The following is a 16,520-nucleotide window of genomic DNA, read 5'->3' on the forward strand; positions in this document are numbered from 1 at the left end:
CCCATGTCCAGAGCCTAGAGTTCCACTTGGGCCCCCCTTGTAAGTGGCAGGGGTTCAAGGACTTGAACTTCACCTGCTGCTTGCCAGGAAGCCGAGTTAGAAGTAAAAAGTGAGACTGGAACCCAAACACTCCAATGTGGGGTGCAGGAATGGCAAGCAGTGTTTTAACCCCTGCACCAGACGCCTGTCCCGGAGCACTCATTTTAAATTGGTTCTGTTCTAAGTATATGCTTAACTAACAGTAGTACCTTGAGGGCAAAGTTGAAAACCAGACCACTGCTTAGTCAAGAATTCCAGATGACAGCCTGTCACACTCATTTAATTAGGAAGTTAAATAAGGTGGGATGGGAGGGAGTAGGACCATTGGGAGCCCCCCTGGAGCACTGGCAGTGTGCGGTTGGGACTGGAGCATCCTCTCCAAAGCAAGGCACAGGCTATTTGGCAAGGAGAGACGAGGGGCAGGACCCCACTGTCGGAGTGCATGCAACGGGGGTCACCCAGGCAATGTGTTCCGTGAGGCTGGGCACCGGGACAGCTGAGGCTCAGGCTGTTCGCAAAGGCTTGTGGTTCACCTGGCAGAAAAACAGAGTTGATAACACTTGAGGCCTTGGTATACTCTCTCAGGCCCCCCACGTGGACAAAGGAGCTGTGGAGAGGACATGCGTGTCCAGGAATCTTCCTTCTGATGCTCTGCTTCGGCCTCTCTCCCAGGCACCATGCGGGGTGTCGGGGCCACAGCCTTGCTGGCTCCCAGTCTTCCAGCGACAGACCCAAAGAGGCTCTACGGAGCCCAGCTTGAAGTCACTGGCATGATCCAGTGCTTTTATTTGTTATTGTTTGCAAAAGTTCAAGGAAAATGGAATTTAAAGATTATTTTTGAAGTCCATGCAGTTTTCTTCATAATACGCATTTCCATAAGTTTTTGAGACTCCTCGCACACATATTTTTACTACACACATTATGCTATGTGCAGGATGCTGTTCCAAACACTACATTTACTGAATCCCCTTAACAAGTAGTTTCTAGCAACTGAATCACAGGAATGAAACATACCTAGGAGGCAGTGGTCCTGAGCCTGTTCTCTGACCTTCCCCATGACCCACAGGTGGATAAACCCAGGCACTGAGAAACAGTGATTTGCCTTGGAACTAACTGTTAGCAGGCCACAGTGAGTCCCCCAGGCACAGGCTCCGGAGCCAGCCAGCCTGGGTATCTGGCGCCCAGCTTCCCTGGCTAAATATGTGACTAGCTTATTAACACGTCGGAAGTTCAGTGTCTACTTTGTAAAACACCCTGAGGGCAGTTTGGTTCAAAACAAACCAACCAAGCCTCATCTATATGTAGAAACCCAGCCCTGTGTCTGGCACATAGAAAGTAGCAGATAAATACCAGCGACTGACTACCAGGCTGCCGGCCAAGCGCTGGGTGCAGGGACGCAACCCCACCCCAGAGACCCTCACCTGGGATATGCTGACACCTGTGAGTCGCTCCACGCTCTCTGGCAGACGGTTTAGGATGTCCAGTACTTCCCCGGTCACTTTGGCTGCCCCCACGGTCCCACTTCCGCTGGACACCAGCGTGATCTTATTGGCTGAGGTCAGGGGACCGCTGATCTCCTGGGCCACCTGGCAGGGGAGAGACACGTGCTGAGCACCTCTCTACAAGAACCCTGAGTTCTCAGATCTTGCCCTTCTGATCATCCTCACTGGCAATTTCCACCCCCTCATTTATGGTCCCCTGGCCTGGCTCAACCCATCTCATCCTAGGGGCTGGTTCCTCCTCTCCCGGTGCCCACAGGGTGCCCAGACCTGCGGCAGCTTCTCCAGCAGCATGTCCAGCTGAGCAGCCTCCTGGTACAACTGGAAGGCTTCGGCCTTCTTGGCCATCTGCTCAGCCTCGGCGCGGGCTCGGGCCCCAATGGCAAAGGCTTCGGCTTCCCCACGCATCTGAGGAGGATACAGGTGGTACCTGTCCGGTCGATGGCTGGGAAGAATTCAGGAGAAAGGGCTGGGCCAGCCCAGGCCAGGCAGGGGCCCCCAACTCCTTCCAGGAGCCACTGGGGGCCAGCCGCTCACTCACCCGCACGGATTCCGCCTCCGCTTCTGCCTGCATAATCAGCTGCGACCTGGGGACGAGGGAGGGGCGAGCAGAAGCTGAGAGGGGGCCTCTGCTCCTTGAGAGCACCAGCCCCAGTGCTGGGGGGACGGGGGCTCCTGCAAACTGAGTTCCACAGAAGTGCCGAAGGGCTCAGCGCTCCATCCTGGGGCACTCAGGAGGCCAAGGGGCGGGGGCGAGGGCGGGGGCGTGGTCGGGGTCCAGGGAAAAACATTTACTTCTCGGCCTCGGCGAGGCGCTCCAGGCGGTAGCGCTCGGCTTCGGCGGGCTTCCGCACACGGGCCTCCAGCTCCTTCTCCCGGCGGGCGATCTCCTGCTCCTGCACTGCCACCTGCTGGGCCCGCTCCACCACTTGCACCTGCACGCGCTGCTCCTCGATCTGCTGCTTCGTCTTGGCCACCTGGGTAAGGAGGGGCGCTGGGAGTCAGCGCCGAAGGCAGAGCCAGTGCCCAGGGATAAGAGAAAGGGAGAAGCCCGGGCTCCAGTAAAGGATATAAAGGAGGCCCACGAAGACGGGCTCCCCAGCGGCGCAGCCAAGCCAGTGGAATCCATTTCCCACACGGAGCAGGGCGTGGCCTGGGTGTGCCCTGATGGTCCTCTTCCTCTGAGCCCGGATCTGCATCAGAGCTCGGCAGGGCTGGGACCCGGCTCCTGTTCTCCTTTAGGTGACTCTCTGACGAGCTCCCATATTCTAGTTCTCACTCCAGAGTGTGAACAGCTGGAGGGGACTGAGCCCACCTTCCACCTCCATGGTCTCTCTCAAGCACATCTATGCTGCCACACCCCTAATGCAGCCACCATCAGTTCTGGGTCTGGCTATTGCAACAGCTACTAGCTACTGGTGAGGAAGGGAAAGGAGGGGGGGGTCTTTCAAAATTTTTACCCTTTGGGGCCGGTGCTGTGGCGTAGTGGGTTAATCCACCACCTGTGATGCCGGCATCCTATAAGGGCACCGGTTCATGACCTGGCAGCTCCACTTCTGATCCCTGCTAATGCACCTGGGAAAGCAGTGGAAGATGACCCAAGTGCTTGGGCTCTTGCACCCGCATGGGATCCCAGCTTCAGATCAGCTCAGCTGCAGCCTTTGTGGCCATTTGAGAACCAGTGGATGGGAGATTGCTCTCTCTCTCTCTCTCTCTCTCTCTCCATAACCCTGGCTTGCAAATAAATAAATCTTTAAAAAAATTTTTTTTACCCTTTGCATATGGTATTCATTGTAAAGGCAACAGTAGGAAGTAACACTCCCTCCTCCCCCAATCTCTTTCCCCAGACCTGCCAGTTCCCTTTCCCAGAAACCACAGCTGTGCCAGCGACCCTGTAGCCTTTCAGGGAGACTGTGCACAGAGTGCCTCTTATACACGCTGGTTTCATTTGCTTTTAATTTTTTTTTTTTTTTTGACAGGCAGAGTGGATAGTGAGAGAGAGAGAGAGAGAGACAGAGAGAAAGGTCTTCCTTTTTGCCGTTGGTTCACCCTCCAATGGCCGCTGCGGCTGGCGCATCTCGCTGATCCAAAGCCAGGAGCCAGGTGCTTCTCCTGGTCTCCCATGCGGGTGCAGGGCCCAAGGACTTGGGCCATCCTCCACTGCCTTCCCGGGCCATAGCAGAGAGCTGGCCTGGAAGAGGGGAACCGGGATAGAATCCGGCACCCCAACCGGGACTAGAACCCGGTGTGCCGGCGCCGCAAGGCGGAGGATTAGCCTGTTAAGCCACGGCACCGGCTTGCTTTTTAATTTCTTAAAATATTTTTTTATTTGAAAGGCAGAGAGAGAGAGAGAGATCTTCCATCTGCAGGTTCACTCCCCAAATGGTCGTAATAGCCAGGAGCCAGCAGTCTCCCCATGGGCCATCTTCTGCTACTTTCCCAGGTGCATTAGCAAGGAGCTGGATGGGAAGTGGAGCAGCCAGGACTTGAACCAGTGCCCATATGGGATGTTGGCACTGCAGGTGGAGGTTTAGCCTTCTACACCATAGCGCTGGCCCCTGGTTTCATTTTCCTATTCTCTGCAGCGTACAGGGTTCAGAAGGCTCTTGCATAAGGTGCTGAGGAGGAATAGCACCAGGCAAGGAACACATCTCTTTCTTGCCCATTCCCCATGCTCAGCCATGCACATCACCCACAGGTCTTATCACACAAGCTGTGTCACTCACCTTCTTAACTTCTACATCCTCTTTTTTTATTCTTTGTCCCTGTTTCCTGAATGAAAACTCTTCTCTCACTGAGGCCATTTAAAAACATTTTTTAAAGACTTTATTATTATTTTTGACAGGCAGAGTGGACAGTGAGAGAGACAGAGAGAAAGGTCTTTCTTTGCCATTGATTCACCCTCCAATGGCCGCCATGGCCAGCACGCTGCAGCTGGCGCAGCTGATCCAAAGCCAAGAGCCAGGTGCTTCCTCCTGGTCTCCCATGGGGTGCAGGGCCCAAGCACTTGGGCCATTCTCCACTGTCTTCCCGGGCCACAGCAGAGAGCTGTCCTGGAAGGGACAGAATCCGGCGCCCCGACCGGGACTAGGACCCAGGGTGCCGGCGCCGCAGGCGAAGGATTAGCCTATTGAGCCGCGATGCCGGTCTATTATTATTTTTAAATGCTGATTTGGGGGCCAGCACTGTGGTGTAGCAGGTAAAGCCACCGCCTGCAGTGCCAGCATCCCATATGGGCGCTGGTTTGAGACCCAGCTGCTCCATTTCCAATCCAGCTCTCTGTTATGGCCTGGGAAAGCAGTAGAGGATGGCCCAAGTGCTTGGGCCCCTGCACCCGCATGGGAAGATCCAGAGGAAGCTCCTGGCTGTTGAGGCCAACTGGGGAGTGAACCAGCAGATGGAAGACCTCTCTCTCTACCTCCCCTCTCTCTGTGTAACTCTTACTTTCAAATAAATCTTTAAAAAATAAAAATGCTGATTTTTTTTATCTACTTGAGAGAATGTGAGTGAATGAACATCTTTATCCCTAGATACTCGCAAACAGGCGTCAACATTGTGGCACAAGGGGTTAAGTGGCTGCCTGCGATGTTGGCATTCCCGTATGGGAGTGCCAGTTCCAGTCCCGGTTGCTCTGCTTCTGATCCAGCTCCCTGTTACTGCACCTGAGAAAGCAGCTAAAGTTGACCCACGAACCTGAGCCCCTCCCATCCATGTGGGAGACCCAAATTGAGCTCCAGCCTCTTGACTTCAGCCTCGCCCAGACCCAGCTGTTACATCCATCTGGGGAGTGAACCACCAGATGGACAATCTGTCTCTCCCTCCATATAACTCTGCCTCTTAAATAAATAAAATATATCATTTTTAATTAAAGTTTATTTATTTGAAAGGTAGAATTACCAAAACAGAGGGAAAGACAGAGAGAGAAAGATCTTCCATCTGCTGGTTCACTCCCCAGATGGCCACAACAGCCAGGAGCTGGGGCTGGACCAGATGGAAGCCAGGAGCCTGGAACTCTGTTTGGGTCTCCCACATGGGTGGCACAGGCCCAAGCACTTAAGCCATCATCTACTGCCTCCAGGACGCATTGGCAGAAGCTGGATCAGAAGCAGGGTATCCAGGACTCAGGGGGTGTGCATTCCTGGCAGCAGCTTAATATGCTGTGCCACACACCAAGAAAGCTTTATTCTGAAGTGAGCATTTGGCCTAAGAGTTACAATGCTGGTTGGGGCTGGGCTTTCGGCACAGCAGTTTCAAAGCACCTAGGTTTGCGTCCTGGCTCTGCTCCGATTCTAGCTTCCTGCTAATGTATACCCTGAGAGGCAACACATGACAGCTCGAGTACTTGGGTTGCTACCACTCATATAGGAAACTTGGATTGAGTTCTGGGTCCCTGGCTTTGGTTTGGCCCTGACATAGCTGTTGTGGGCATTTAGTGAGTGAACCAGTGGAAGGAAGATCTGCATTTCAAATAAGTAAAAAATTAGAAAAGACAGACACTTTTTGGAACACCTGCATCCCATATCAGAGTCTCTGGGTTCAAATCCTGGCTCTATTGCCAATTCCAGCATTCCTGCTAATGCACACCTGGGGAGGCAGCTTGCAATGTCTCTATTCTTGGGTCCTTGCCACCCATGTGGGAGACCTGGATTGAGTTCCAGGCTTCCGGTTTCAACCTGGCACAGGAATTTGGGGGAGGGAGCCAGTAGATGGGTGCTCTCTTTGTATGTGTACGTGTCTGTGTATTACATATATAACAAAAATAATATCTGTATATCCATCTGTCCTGTCTCGCCCTTCTGTTTCTCTGCCTTTCAATAAATCAGTTGTTTCATTTTAAAGCTTGCTTCTCCCTGCATAGTAGTTCTCCTTCACGTTGCTTTGTTCTGTTGCGGGTTTTGTCTCTGCCTCCCGTGCTGAGGATCCCTCATTTTTCAGGAATCCTTGCTGACCTGCTCCCGGGGAGGAAGGTAACACACTGAAGGAAGCGCTGCTGATGGCAGAGAGGCTGCTTAACCTTGAGCTTCACTCCTGGGTGACCTGGGGCAGGCCACGTACCCGGGAACGTCTGACTGATGATCCTGCTGGTCACATTCCCTAGAACAGACTCGTTGTTTGTGCGAAGACAGACGTCCCGGGAGCTGGACGGGGTGTGGGGGGGCGGCTGTCAGGATTCAGCCCTCAGTACCCATTGTGACCACCCTGTGATTTCACCGGTAAACGACCCCAACTCTTACCGCTTACAGTCAGCTCCTGGCCACATCCTCTGGTTCGCTCTCCAGGCAGGAGAGGAGCCATCATTCAGAGGCAGGAACCCACACAGGGTCTCTGGCTGAGAAGCCCCTTTCCAGCCGTTCTTCCTCTCAGCAGGCTGCACCACGGCTGCAGAGCACCCGGGGCTGCCAGCTCCTGAGCCTGGTCATCATTTTGCTGTTTCCCCTTGCAGGATTCAAGCTCGGCTGTCTCAGGGCTGCTTTGTCAATGCTCATTCCCAGCTTCCAAAGCGATGCTGTGGTTTTGGTTCCTATTTTCTCCAGTTTTATTTTTTTTAATCACCCTATGGTTTTATCAGAGAGTACTATAATGAGCTGCATTTATTCAATCCATCATCTTTGGAAAAGATCTCCTGCTTCCTTTCCTCTTCCTTTTAAAGGTTTATTTATATATTTATTGGAAAGGCATAGCAACATAGAGAAAGAGGTGTGTGTGTGTGAGAGAGAGAGAGATCTTCCATCTGTTGGTTCACTCCCCAAATGGCTGCAACAGATGGGAATTCCATCCTCATCCCCCATGTGAGTGGCAGGGGCCCAGGCACTTGGGCCATCTTCTGCTGCCTTCCCAGGAACATTAGCAGGAAGCTGGATGGGAAGTGGTGCAGCTGGGACTTGAACTAGCATTCTGATATGGGATACGACATTATAAGCGGCAGTTCACCCTGCTCCACCACAGTGCTGGCCCCTTCCTTCTCATCTCATAGTCCATTCTCTACAAGGCAATCAGACTGCCCCTTACTATACCTTGCCAGCTCCCTGCTTAAAGTTCTCGAATAGTTTTGAACTCTCTTCTAGGTCTCCATCATGGCCACCAACACCCTACATGATGTGGCCCTGCCTGCCTCTCCTTACTCACAGCACATCAACCACCCCAGATCAGAAATCCCCTTCCTCGGGCTGGCGCTGTGGTGTAGCAGTTAAAGCTACCACCTGTGATGCCAGCATCCCATACAGGCACTAGTTCAAGTCCCAGCTGTGGAGGATTAACCTAATGTGCCACAGCGCCAGCCCCAAGAAGTAGAGTTAACAGACACAGAGAGGAAGAGATAGAGAAGTCCTCCATCCACTGGTTCACTCCCCAAATGGCCGCAATGACCAGAGCTTAGCCGATCTGAAGCCAGGAGCATCTTCCAGGTCTCTCGTAAAGGTGCAGGGCCCCAGGACTTGGGCCATCTCCCACTGCTCTCCCAGACCACAGCAGAGAGCTGGATCCGAACAAGAGCAGCTGGGATGGGAACCAGCACCCACATGGGATGCCAGCACTGCAGGTGGAGGTTTAGTCTATTACGCCACAGCGCTGGCCCTCAAATAAATAAATCTTTTTTTTTTTTTTTTTTTTTTTTTTGACAGGCAGAGTTAGAAAGAGAGGCAGAGAGAAAGTTCTTCCTTTCCGTTGGTTCACCCCCCAAATGGCTGCTATGGCCAGCGCACTGCACCGATCCAAAGCCAGGAGCCAGGTGCTTCCTCCTGGTCTCCCATGCGGGTGCAGGGCCCAAGCACTTGGGCCATCCTCCACTGTCTTCCTGGGCCACAACAGAGAGCTGGACTGGAAGAGGAGCAACCAGGACAGAACCGGCACCCCAACCGGGACTAGAACCCGGGATGCCAGCGCCGCAGGTGGAGGATTAGCCTATTGAGCCGAAGCACTGGCCATAAATAAATCTTAAAAGAGAAATCTCTCTTCTGTTCCTGGGACACACCCAATTCTTTCTGTCAGGGCCTTTGTGTTTGCTGTTCCCACTACCTAGCCACCAGCCACACATGGCTATTTAAATGGCACAAACCTAAGATGATGTTGTCACCGCTCCTCATCTTTAGATTAACTTCAACCCAACCTTATGGAAGCATCCTCTGACTCCCACCAAGCTCAATACAGCGCCCCTCCACTTATTTTTTCATATTAACCTGTATTATTTTTCTTCTCACAGCACCTAAATAAAATATGGCCTGGGAAGTCCATTTACTTATTATCGATTTCCTGTAAAATAATGTGAGCTCTATGAAATCTTCCTGTCTCCTCCACACTTACATCCTCGCCTCCAAAACAATGTCTAGCACACAGAAGGCACTTAATAAATATCTGCTGAATGAATCTTCGTTTCCAAGGCAACTAGCTGTGCCTGACACATAACAAGAAACTGTTAAAAGCTGAACAGCACCCAGCCAGCCCAGCCTTCTAGAAGGCTAGGAAGCTTATCCACAGCCTCCCTGTGAGCTACTGGAGGCTTCACTATGGCAATGCTTCTCAAAACCCCAATATGCACCCAAGTGTTCTAGGGACTCACCTGTTAGAACATAGGTTCTAACTCAGTCGGCCAGACTGGACCCTGAGGTTTTGTATTTCCAACAAGCTTCCCAGTGGTGCTGACATGGCCGCCAGGCGGACCACGCTCGGAGCAGCAAAGCTCTACACCACCCTTGGCCGCCTATCAAGCTCAGGGATTCAGCATCACAACCAAAGGTGCTTTTACCCCATTATGCTTTCAGCCTGGACCAACTCTCAATAAAACTGAGATTCCTAACAGAGCTATCTTTTGGGTGAAGGGCATAAAGCCCAGTTGATCCTCATTGTCCATGGCAGTTCTGTTCTAGAAAGTAGCCGTGAACACTGAATTAGCTAATGCTTATTTTGTTCCCAGGGGAATATAGGGCTGGGTTCCGGTAAGCCTCTGGTCACAATGTTAGCATCAACCCATCAACACACACCCCCGCTTTAGGCTTCTGCTCGAAGACACCTTAGGTAGCACACTGTAGCTCACACCTAAATGAAGCTTTTCTTGACACATGGCTTCTCGTGCTAAGCGACAACAGACAGCACTCCACACAGTGCTTAGGGGCCACGGGAACCAGTGAACTCATGAACAAAAAGCAGCAGAGTGTGGGGGACAGTGGCAGGTAATATACCACCAAATGATGCTGCAGGAGGCAACTCCTCAGTGTGCGTGACCATGAATGTGCTGTGAGTACTGACTCTGGGGTTACCAGCACCTTCCAGTGAACATGCCGGGGTTCTCCCCCAAGGAAGCCCTGAATAACGAGGATGGGCTGTACCTCCTTGCGACATCAAGGGCTGCACAGATCACGCTTTGTAGGATTCCACGCCTGGCTCTCCTTTCTCCAATCCTTCTTTGATAGCTGCTGTTTAGCCTATGGGGTGCTCCTATGCAACTTACAAGGCACTTCTTCCTCTGGGCAGATGCAAACCCACTCCAGGTCAGCACGCGGCTCACTAGGCTAATCCTCTGCCAGCGGCGCCAGCACCCTGGGTTCTAGTCCTGGTTGGGCGCTGGTTCTGTCCCGGTTGCTCCTCTTCCAGTCCAGCTCTCTGCTGTGGCCTGGGAGGGCAGTGGAGGATGGCTCAGATGCTTGGGCGCTGCACCTGCATGGGAGACCAGGGGGAGGCACCTGGCTCCTGGCTTCGGATTGGTGCAGCGCGCTGGCCGTGGCAGCCATTTGGGGGGTGAATCAACGGAGGGAGGACCTTTCTCTCTGTCTCTCTCTCTCTCACTGTCTAACTCTGCCTGTCAAAAACTAAACAAAACAAACCCACTCCAGGATGTATGGACTGGTGAGTGGAGCATGGCTGGATCCTACCTGTAGTTCATCCCTCCACCACGTGCACAGGGCACCACCTGCCCCGAACATACGGCCCAAACCCTACTGATCATCTCCCTTCTTGGCCTTCTCTTTGCTCTTCAGCTGACATGTTAGTCTTTTAAACGTTTCCTTATGTGGGGAGAAATAGAGAACTAGAAGATCAGAGTTGGAATAGGAGAAAGAGAGTGGTGGCCTGGGCAGGAGGGGAAGGGGCAGCGAGCAGCCTGGGCCCCTCCCCAGTGCGTGGCTCTCACCTGAAGCTGGTAGGCCAGGTCAGCCTGAGCTCGGCGGGTGTTGACCTCGATGTCGTAGGCGGCCTTCTTCAGCTCATAGTCCCTCTGCGCCTTGGCCATCTCGATCTCGCTCAGGTACTGAGCGGACACCTTTTCCTGCCTGGCTTTAGCTTCCTGTCCAAGCAGAGATCAGGCAGAAGTCAGGGCAGAAAGAAAGAAGGTCATCAAGCGAGAGCTTCCCTCCCAGCCCCCTCAGCTGTGCCCCCCAGCCCCTCCCCCACCGTGTGCCCCAAAAGCTCATGGGGACTGAGTGCCCCCATCACTCTCACCCGGATCCCAGCATCTCTCTTGGCCTCTGCTTCCCCGATGCGAGCATCCTTTTGGACTTGAGCGGTCCGCGCCTTCCCCAAAGAGTGTAAGTAGTCCTGTGGGGGCGGGGCAGAAACCAGGAGTCCTCAGAAGGGCAGGGGACGCTGGCGAGGGGGCCAGGAAGGACCACCAGCCTGGCTTTACCTGGTCGTCGTGAATGTCCTTCAGCGTGTAGCTCACCACGCTGATGCCCATGTTGACCAAGTCTGATGAGGCCACTTTGAAAACTTGCTCTGAGAACTTTTGCCTGTCCTTATAGATCTCCTAGGATAACAGAAAGAGCGGGGAGCAGAAGAACCTTCAGCTCCCAGGCCCAACACCTCTGGCAGACTAGCTGGGTCCTTGGGGTCCATTTATTCTGCACCACACCCCCACTGCCCCCCGGGGCCCACCTCCACGGTCATGTGAGCCATGATGGCCCGCTGGTGGCCCTCCAGGGTCTCCAGCGCGATGTGGGCAATCTCAGCTTCCGTCTTCCCCAGGAACATCTGGCAGGCAGCTGCCAACATCTCCTTGTTCTGCCCCTGGATTTTCACCTGCAGCCAGGGGAGGGGGAGGGGGAGGCCTCAGGAAGCCAGGGAGAGAAAGGGGAGCCCTCTAAGAGAAGCTTCTAAGGGGCCTGGGGTGCCTGGAACATGCCAGACTAGCAGCCGAGTTTCTTTGCAAGCAGAGGTTGAGAAGTTCATGGCCAGAAGACCTCTGGGAGCAGCAGACTCTGGGGAAGGCTCTGATAGCCTCACCTGGGCGATGCCAGTGACTGAGATGGGGACCCCATGGCGAGTGTAGACTTTTTCACTCTTGACATTGAGGGTCAGTGTGTTGAGAGAGATCCTGGGGGCAGGGGCAGGAGAAGACACAGTAAGAAAGGCAGGAGAGAGACAGAAAGCCGGGGCGCTCCATCCCTGTGCTCCTCCTACCCACCTCTGGATCTGCTGGATGCAGGGCAGGACAAAGACGCGGCCTCCAGCCACCATGACTGGGGGGCTCCGGCAGAAACCTGCGAGGGGCGGGGCGGTGAGTGGCCGCGGAGGAGCTGGAGGAGCCCCAGTCCCCAAGAGACAGCTTAGGACCTGCAGGGCAGGCAGCCTGGACTTGGGCAGGGGGCGGCTGGCCATGACAGGTGACCATCAGGGGGCAGAAGCTGGGCGCTGGGGAGCTGGCAGGGAAGGGGGAGACGCGGCAGCGAGCAGACTCACAGCGGTTTGGGGGTGGGAGGGTTAACTGGCTGGCTGGGACGAGAACAGTACTCACCCGAGACCACCATGGCCTCATTTGGGCCACAGGTGAAAAACATGATTCAAGAGGAAGCTGGAGGAGACGGAGAGAACGCCTTTGCGCATGGGCACGCCCGTCCCTTCCGCACCCCTGGGTCCGCTACGGCTTACCCCAGCGCAACCCTGAAAATCCCCTGCGCAAACCCTTCCCCGTGTTTCCGGTCACTCCTTTCCCCCTGCCCTCCGCAGCTCCGGGCTGCTTCTCCCCGCCCCCACTCACCTTCCCGGACGCCAAGCGAGCCGAGCAGGGGCAGCTAGCGCACCGGTCTCCCCGCAAGCCCGGCCCGGCGCTCCAGCCGGCCGCACCCTGCCGCTGCGGCAGACGCGAGCCCGCCCAGCCCACCGCTCGGCCTCGCGCGCTCGGCCCGCCCCTTTCCCGGCAGGCCGCGCTGGGTCCGCGGCCCCGGCCCCTCGGGGCGGCCCGCTCTCCGCCGCCTGCGGGAGCCGCAGTCCCGCCCCGGCCGCTGCGCGCTCCGCCCCGTGCGCGGGACGTGAGTTCCGCGGCTCCGGCGCCCCCGGAGGAAGGGAGGCTGCCACACTTGGGCTGTGCCGCGGTTGACTGGGGAAGCCGCAGAGCCGGCAGCCAACGACGGCCCTCCGACTCCGGGAAGAGGGGCTCCGGGACCCGGGGCGGGACGGGGCGGGGCGCGGCCACCGCTCCTCCCGCGGGCGGGGAGGAGGGTCTCGCCGCTTGCAGAAAGAAGCACACTGGGAGAGTCACAGACCGTAAATCAGGTTTATTTGTGTTCACAGAACATACCGGGCGACCCCGACAGCCGCCCCTTAGGGGCAACCTGGAGGAGGTTGACGGCCCCGGACCTCATTCCCAGCAGTTCCCCGAAGCCTCGCACCGCAGACCGGCGGGGTTGAGACGCTGGAGAGCGCAGGGTGTCACCCACTAAAGCCACGACCCACCACCACCCCCCTTCCCACTCTGCCTCCACCAACCCCACGAAGTCCAATAAATACCAAGAGACCTGCGTTTACAGCAGAGGGGGCGGATCTCGCGCCCTTGCATAAATTAAAATAAATATTACATACGTCCCTCCATCACCTAGGAGGACATATAAATACATATAAATACGAATGAGGAGTCCAGCCGGGCACCTCGAGGCGGCCTGTGTGGGCTCGCCCGGACCCCGGCTGGCGCCTCGGCTGTAGTGTTGAGTTTGAGTTGCCTTGGAAGTCCCAGTTTGGGATACGCTCTTGTGCACCAGCTACGTCTGGTGTGGGTTGGGTTTTTCAGATTCTTCTGGGGGATGTGTAGTTAGAAGGCGGCTGGATGTTGCTGGAGGAAGGTGCTGAAGTCCAAAGCGTAGTCCGAGGGCTCCGAGGTCAGATTGAAGGGTTCGAGGACCGGGGGCGCCGGCGTGGGCGCCGGGGACTCGGCGCTGGGGGCGTCCTCCGGGACCAGGGGCGCCGACACACTCTCTTCGGCCATCAGGATCTGGCAGAACACTATAGTCAGCAGCACAAAGAGGAGTCTCTTGGCGGGATTCGGCTCTTCGGCTGGCGGCTGGCGCCGGACCTGAGGGAGGACAGACAGAAGGGACGGGTCAGATCAAGAGCCTGGCGTCCGGTGGTTCCCCAGCCGCACCAGGGCAGTGCACCCCGCTCCCCCAGGCTGCCCACTCCGGAGACACTCACCGCTCGAGGGTACAGGACCCTGCGGCTTCTCCTCTTGTGCCCACGAGAAGCGAGGGCGCGCATGGCAGGTGCCACCGCCGGCTCCGGGAGAGGATCGAAGGTGAAGATCTCGGGCCCAGAGCCCCGCCGGTGTCCCGGGCTGGTGGAGGGGACAGGGGTCGGGGCCGGCAGGGCGGTCATGGTGGAGAGCGAGCTGCGAGAGTGACACATCGCGCGGTGTGCAGCGTGGAACCGAGTGCTGGCCGGCAGCGCGCGGGGCTCCTTATGTACGCCCAAGGATTGGGCGGGCCCTGGCGACTCCTCCTCCCGAAGCTGGGGAGCGGTTGGCTGGGGCCTGCTGGAAATTCCGACGATTAAGCAAAGGGAGGGGGTGGAGACCTGGCCCGTGCTACCCTCGGCGCCCAAGTGCACGTCCTGAATGGGGGTTGGTGAGGTACCGGGCTGCAGGCACATGTCGGAGCATGTGGCAGCTTTAGCGGGGCCCACGACAGCATACAGATGGTTCAGCCACAAGCTCTGTCACAGGCCCCGTCCCTGGGCAGGCAGCAGAGGCCACAAAAGGAAACCTGCCTGTTGGCTACATTACTGACCCAGCAAGGTCAAGGAACCACAGTTACACAGGCAGGGACACACACCTGCAGGCTTCATAGGAACACACACCCCAAGAGGGAAGTCCTTTCAGAAACTGGCAAGAGGACCAGGAAATGAACACACTAGCTCCCACAAGGCACAACCGTGTTTGCCTTAGCACGTGTGAAGACACACGCATGCACTTATCACATGTGCACTCTCGTGCATACACATACCACGTGTGCAAGGATTGCAGAGGGACAACCCAGCAGACCTGCTTACCTGGATGTGTCAGAATATGGTTCGAGAGTCACAGAATAACAAAGGTTAAGAGGTTAGCAGCCAAATGTTTTAAATTGTGAGACATTGTGCAAATGTTGCAGTAATGTAGTTACTTAAGACAGAATTGACACATTTCCATGACCCCCTTGGAGATAGCTGATCTCGAAGGCAGCATTTAAGATCTTCTGAGCATTCACCTGAGCCAGGTGCCTGTCAAAGGTGCTGTTGCCAGTGAGGAGGTAAGTTTCAGAGTGCTGCAAGCCAAATGAAGCTGACCCTTCAGCCTGGAGGGCTTTACTCACCAGCATGGGGAGGGGACCATGACCAGGAGAACTCTCTGGGGGGTCCTAAGGAAACGGAAGCAGTCAGGGGCACCAGAAAGAACTGATGTTTACATCTGTCCAATCAAGAGGGGAGAGGCCTCATGGCAGAGTGGCATTGGAGATGGCCTTGAACCGTGAGTGGGATATGACACATTTAGATGTGGACGATGACTGGGAGAAACAGCGTGGAATCAGCAAAGGCCTTGAACTGGAAAAGTACAGGATGTGTTTGGGGAATCACAAGGAAAACAACCTCAGAGGAAGTTTCCCGTAAAGGAGCAGTGGGGAGCCATGATGGCTGGAGAGGAGTTTGGCGGAGTGTGGAGGGCTCTGCGGACCGTGGAACTCGTGGGGTGAGATTAAAAAAAGAAAGAAAAGAAAGGGAGGGGAGGGACTCAAGATGGGAACTGACTGGGGCAAGGAGCGGACTCAGGCTGGGGAGACACTGAGGCAACAGACAGGGAGCTATGGAAAGGTTTCAGGTAGAAGATAACAAGGGCCTGAGACGCTGACTGGAGGACATAGTGCTAGCATGAGGTCACTGGAATCTGACGGTGAGATGGGAATCTCCAGGAGAGCATGGGCGGACTGGATTTGCCGGTAGCAAAAGATGGAAAGATCGGACAGGGCTCTGGGGTTTTAAAATGCGTCTGGCTCAGATCTGTTGCTGTCACATTAAGCTTGGTACATCAGGTCAGTACACCAATGATCTGTTCCAACAGAGGCTCTGTCCTGGGTACTACCCAGCCTCCCTGCCTCTTGTGAAATGAACGATAAAAATACAGACGTGTCAATGCACACATTGTAGTCACACACTGGCTGGGTCTCCCCAAGCTTTTGAGACATAGATACAAACCCTCACACAACTCTACAACATCTTAAGGAAATCTGAGACAAGTCTCACAAGGACATCAAACAAGAAACACCTAAGGGCATTTTTCAGCGGTATTTTAGTATAGGAAGGCAATAAGGGACAGCTCCACAATTTGGCTAGAAATTGATACATTGTTGCCCTAAAGCAGTTGCTTCCAGGGCCTATGAGTTCCTTTGTTTGGCACCCATTATTCTTGGGTAAACATGGGAGACTCCTTTCCCATTACACACCTCTTCCAGGCAGGCCTGTAAAATACAACTCCTCCGTTAATAAAGACATATCTCTTCCCCACATCTGTCCTTTGCCCGCCATCAACCCTGCATCTAAAGCAAGCACATGGAGCCTGCGCACCCACTGGCGTCCTTACTCAAAGGCCAATGCACACTACTCAAGGACCAACGAATGAAAGCACATGACTGGTTGCACATGTGGACAGAGACACATCTTGGGGGTGGGGGAGATAGTGATGATGGAAGAAAACTGCTGGGTAGGAGAGAGGGGGAAGCACCCAAGGTCAGGAATTCATTACTTGTTTATGATGGA

General features: G+C 55.0%; 2 protein-coding genes across 2 annotated transcripts; both read right to left on the reverse strand.

Moving 5' to 3' along the window:
• Nucleotides 1–291: 291 nt before the first annotated feature.
• Nucleotides 292–12,608, reverse strand: FLOT1 (flotillin 1). The gene is made up of 13 exons (XM_062185762.1): nt 12,502–12,608; nt 12,259–12,315; nt 11,929–12,004; nt 11,748–11,838; nt 11,400–11,543; nt 11,152–11,271; nt 10,968–11,063; nt 10,660–10,812; nt 2,334–2,515; nt 2,080–2,125; nt 1,809–1,946; nt 1,461–1,625; nt 292–572 (listed from the first exon to the last, which is right to left on the reverse strand). Exons 2-13 carry the CDS (start codon nt 12,299–12,301, stop codon nt 543–545), a joined length of 1,284 nt encoding a protein of 427 aa, XP_062041746.1. The 5' UTR covers nt 12,302–12,315; nt 12,502–12,608; the 3' UTR covers nt 292–542.
• A 394-nt stretch (nt 12,609–13,002) lies between these two features.
• IER3 (immediate early response 3) lies at nt 13,003–14,157 on the reverse strand. The gene is made up of 2 exons (XM_062187396.1): nt 13,929–14,157; nt 13,003–13,809 (listed from the first exon to the last, which is right to left on the reverse strand). Exons 1-2 carry the CDS (start codon nt 14,136–14,138, stop codon nt 13,549–13,551), a joined length of 471 nt encoding a protein of 156 aa, XP_062043380.1. The 5' UTR covers nt 14,139–14,157; the 3' UTR covers nt 13,003–13,548.
• Between the last annotated feature and the right edge of the window lie 2,363 nt (nt 14,158–16,520).

Source organism: Lepus europaeus, chromosome 3, assembly GCF_033115175.1.
Source record: "Lepus europaeus isolate LE1 chromosome 3, mLepTim1.pri, whole genome shotgun sequence".
In the NCBI taxonomy this organism is placed as follows: Eukaryota; Metazoa; Chordata; class Mammalia; order Lagomorpha; family Leporidae; genus Lepus; species Lepus europaeus.

Coding starts and splice junctions, on each gene's coding strand:
- IER3 (XM_062187396.1), bottom strand. CDS start 14,138: ATGTGTCACTCTCGCAGCTCGCTCTCCACCATGACCGCCCTGCCGGCC. Junction 13,810..13,928: donor GGGTCCTGTACCCTCGAGCG/GTGAGTGTCTCC, acceptor GTCCTCCCTCAG/GTCCGGCGCCAGCCGCCAGC.
- FLOT1 (XM_062185762.1), bottom strand. CDS start 12,301: ATGTTTTTCACCTGTGGCCCAAATGAGGCCATGGTGGTCTCGG. Junction 11,839..11,928: donor TGCATCCAGCAGATCCAGAG/GTGGGTAGGAGG, acceptor CCCTGCCCCCAG/GATCTCTCTCAACACACTGA. Junction 2,516..10,659: donor ACCTGGCCTACCAGCTTCAG/GTGAGAGCCACG, acceptor CTCCTTACCCAG/GTGGCCAAGACGAAGCAGCA.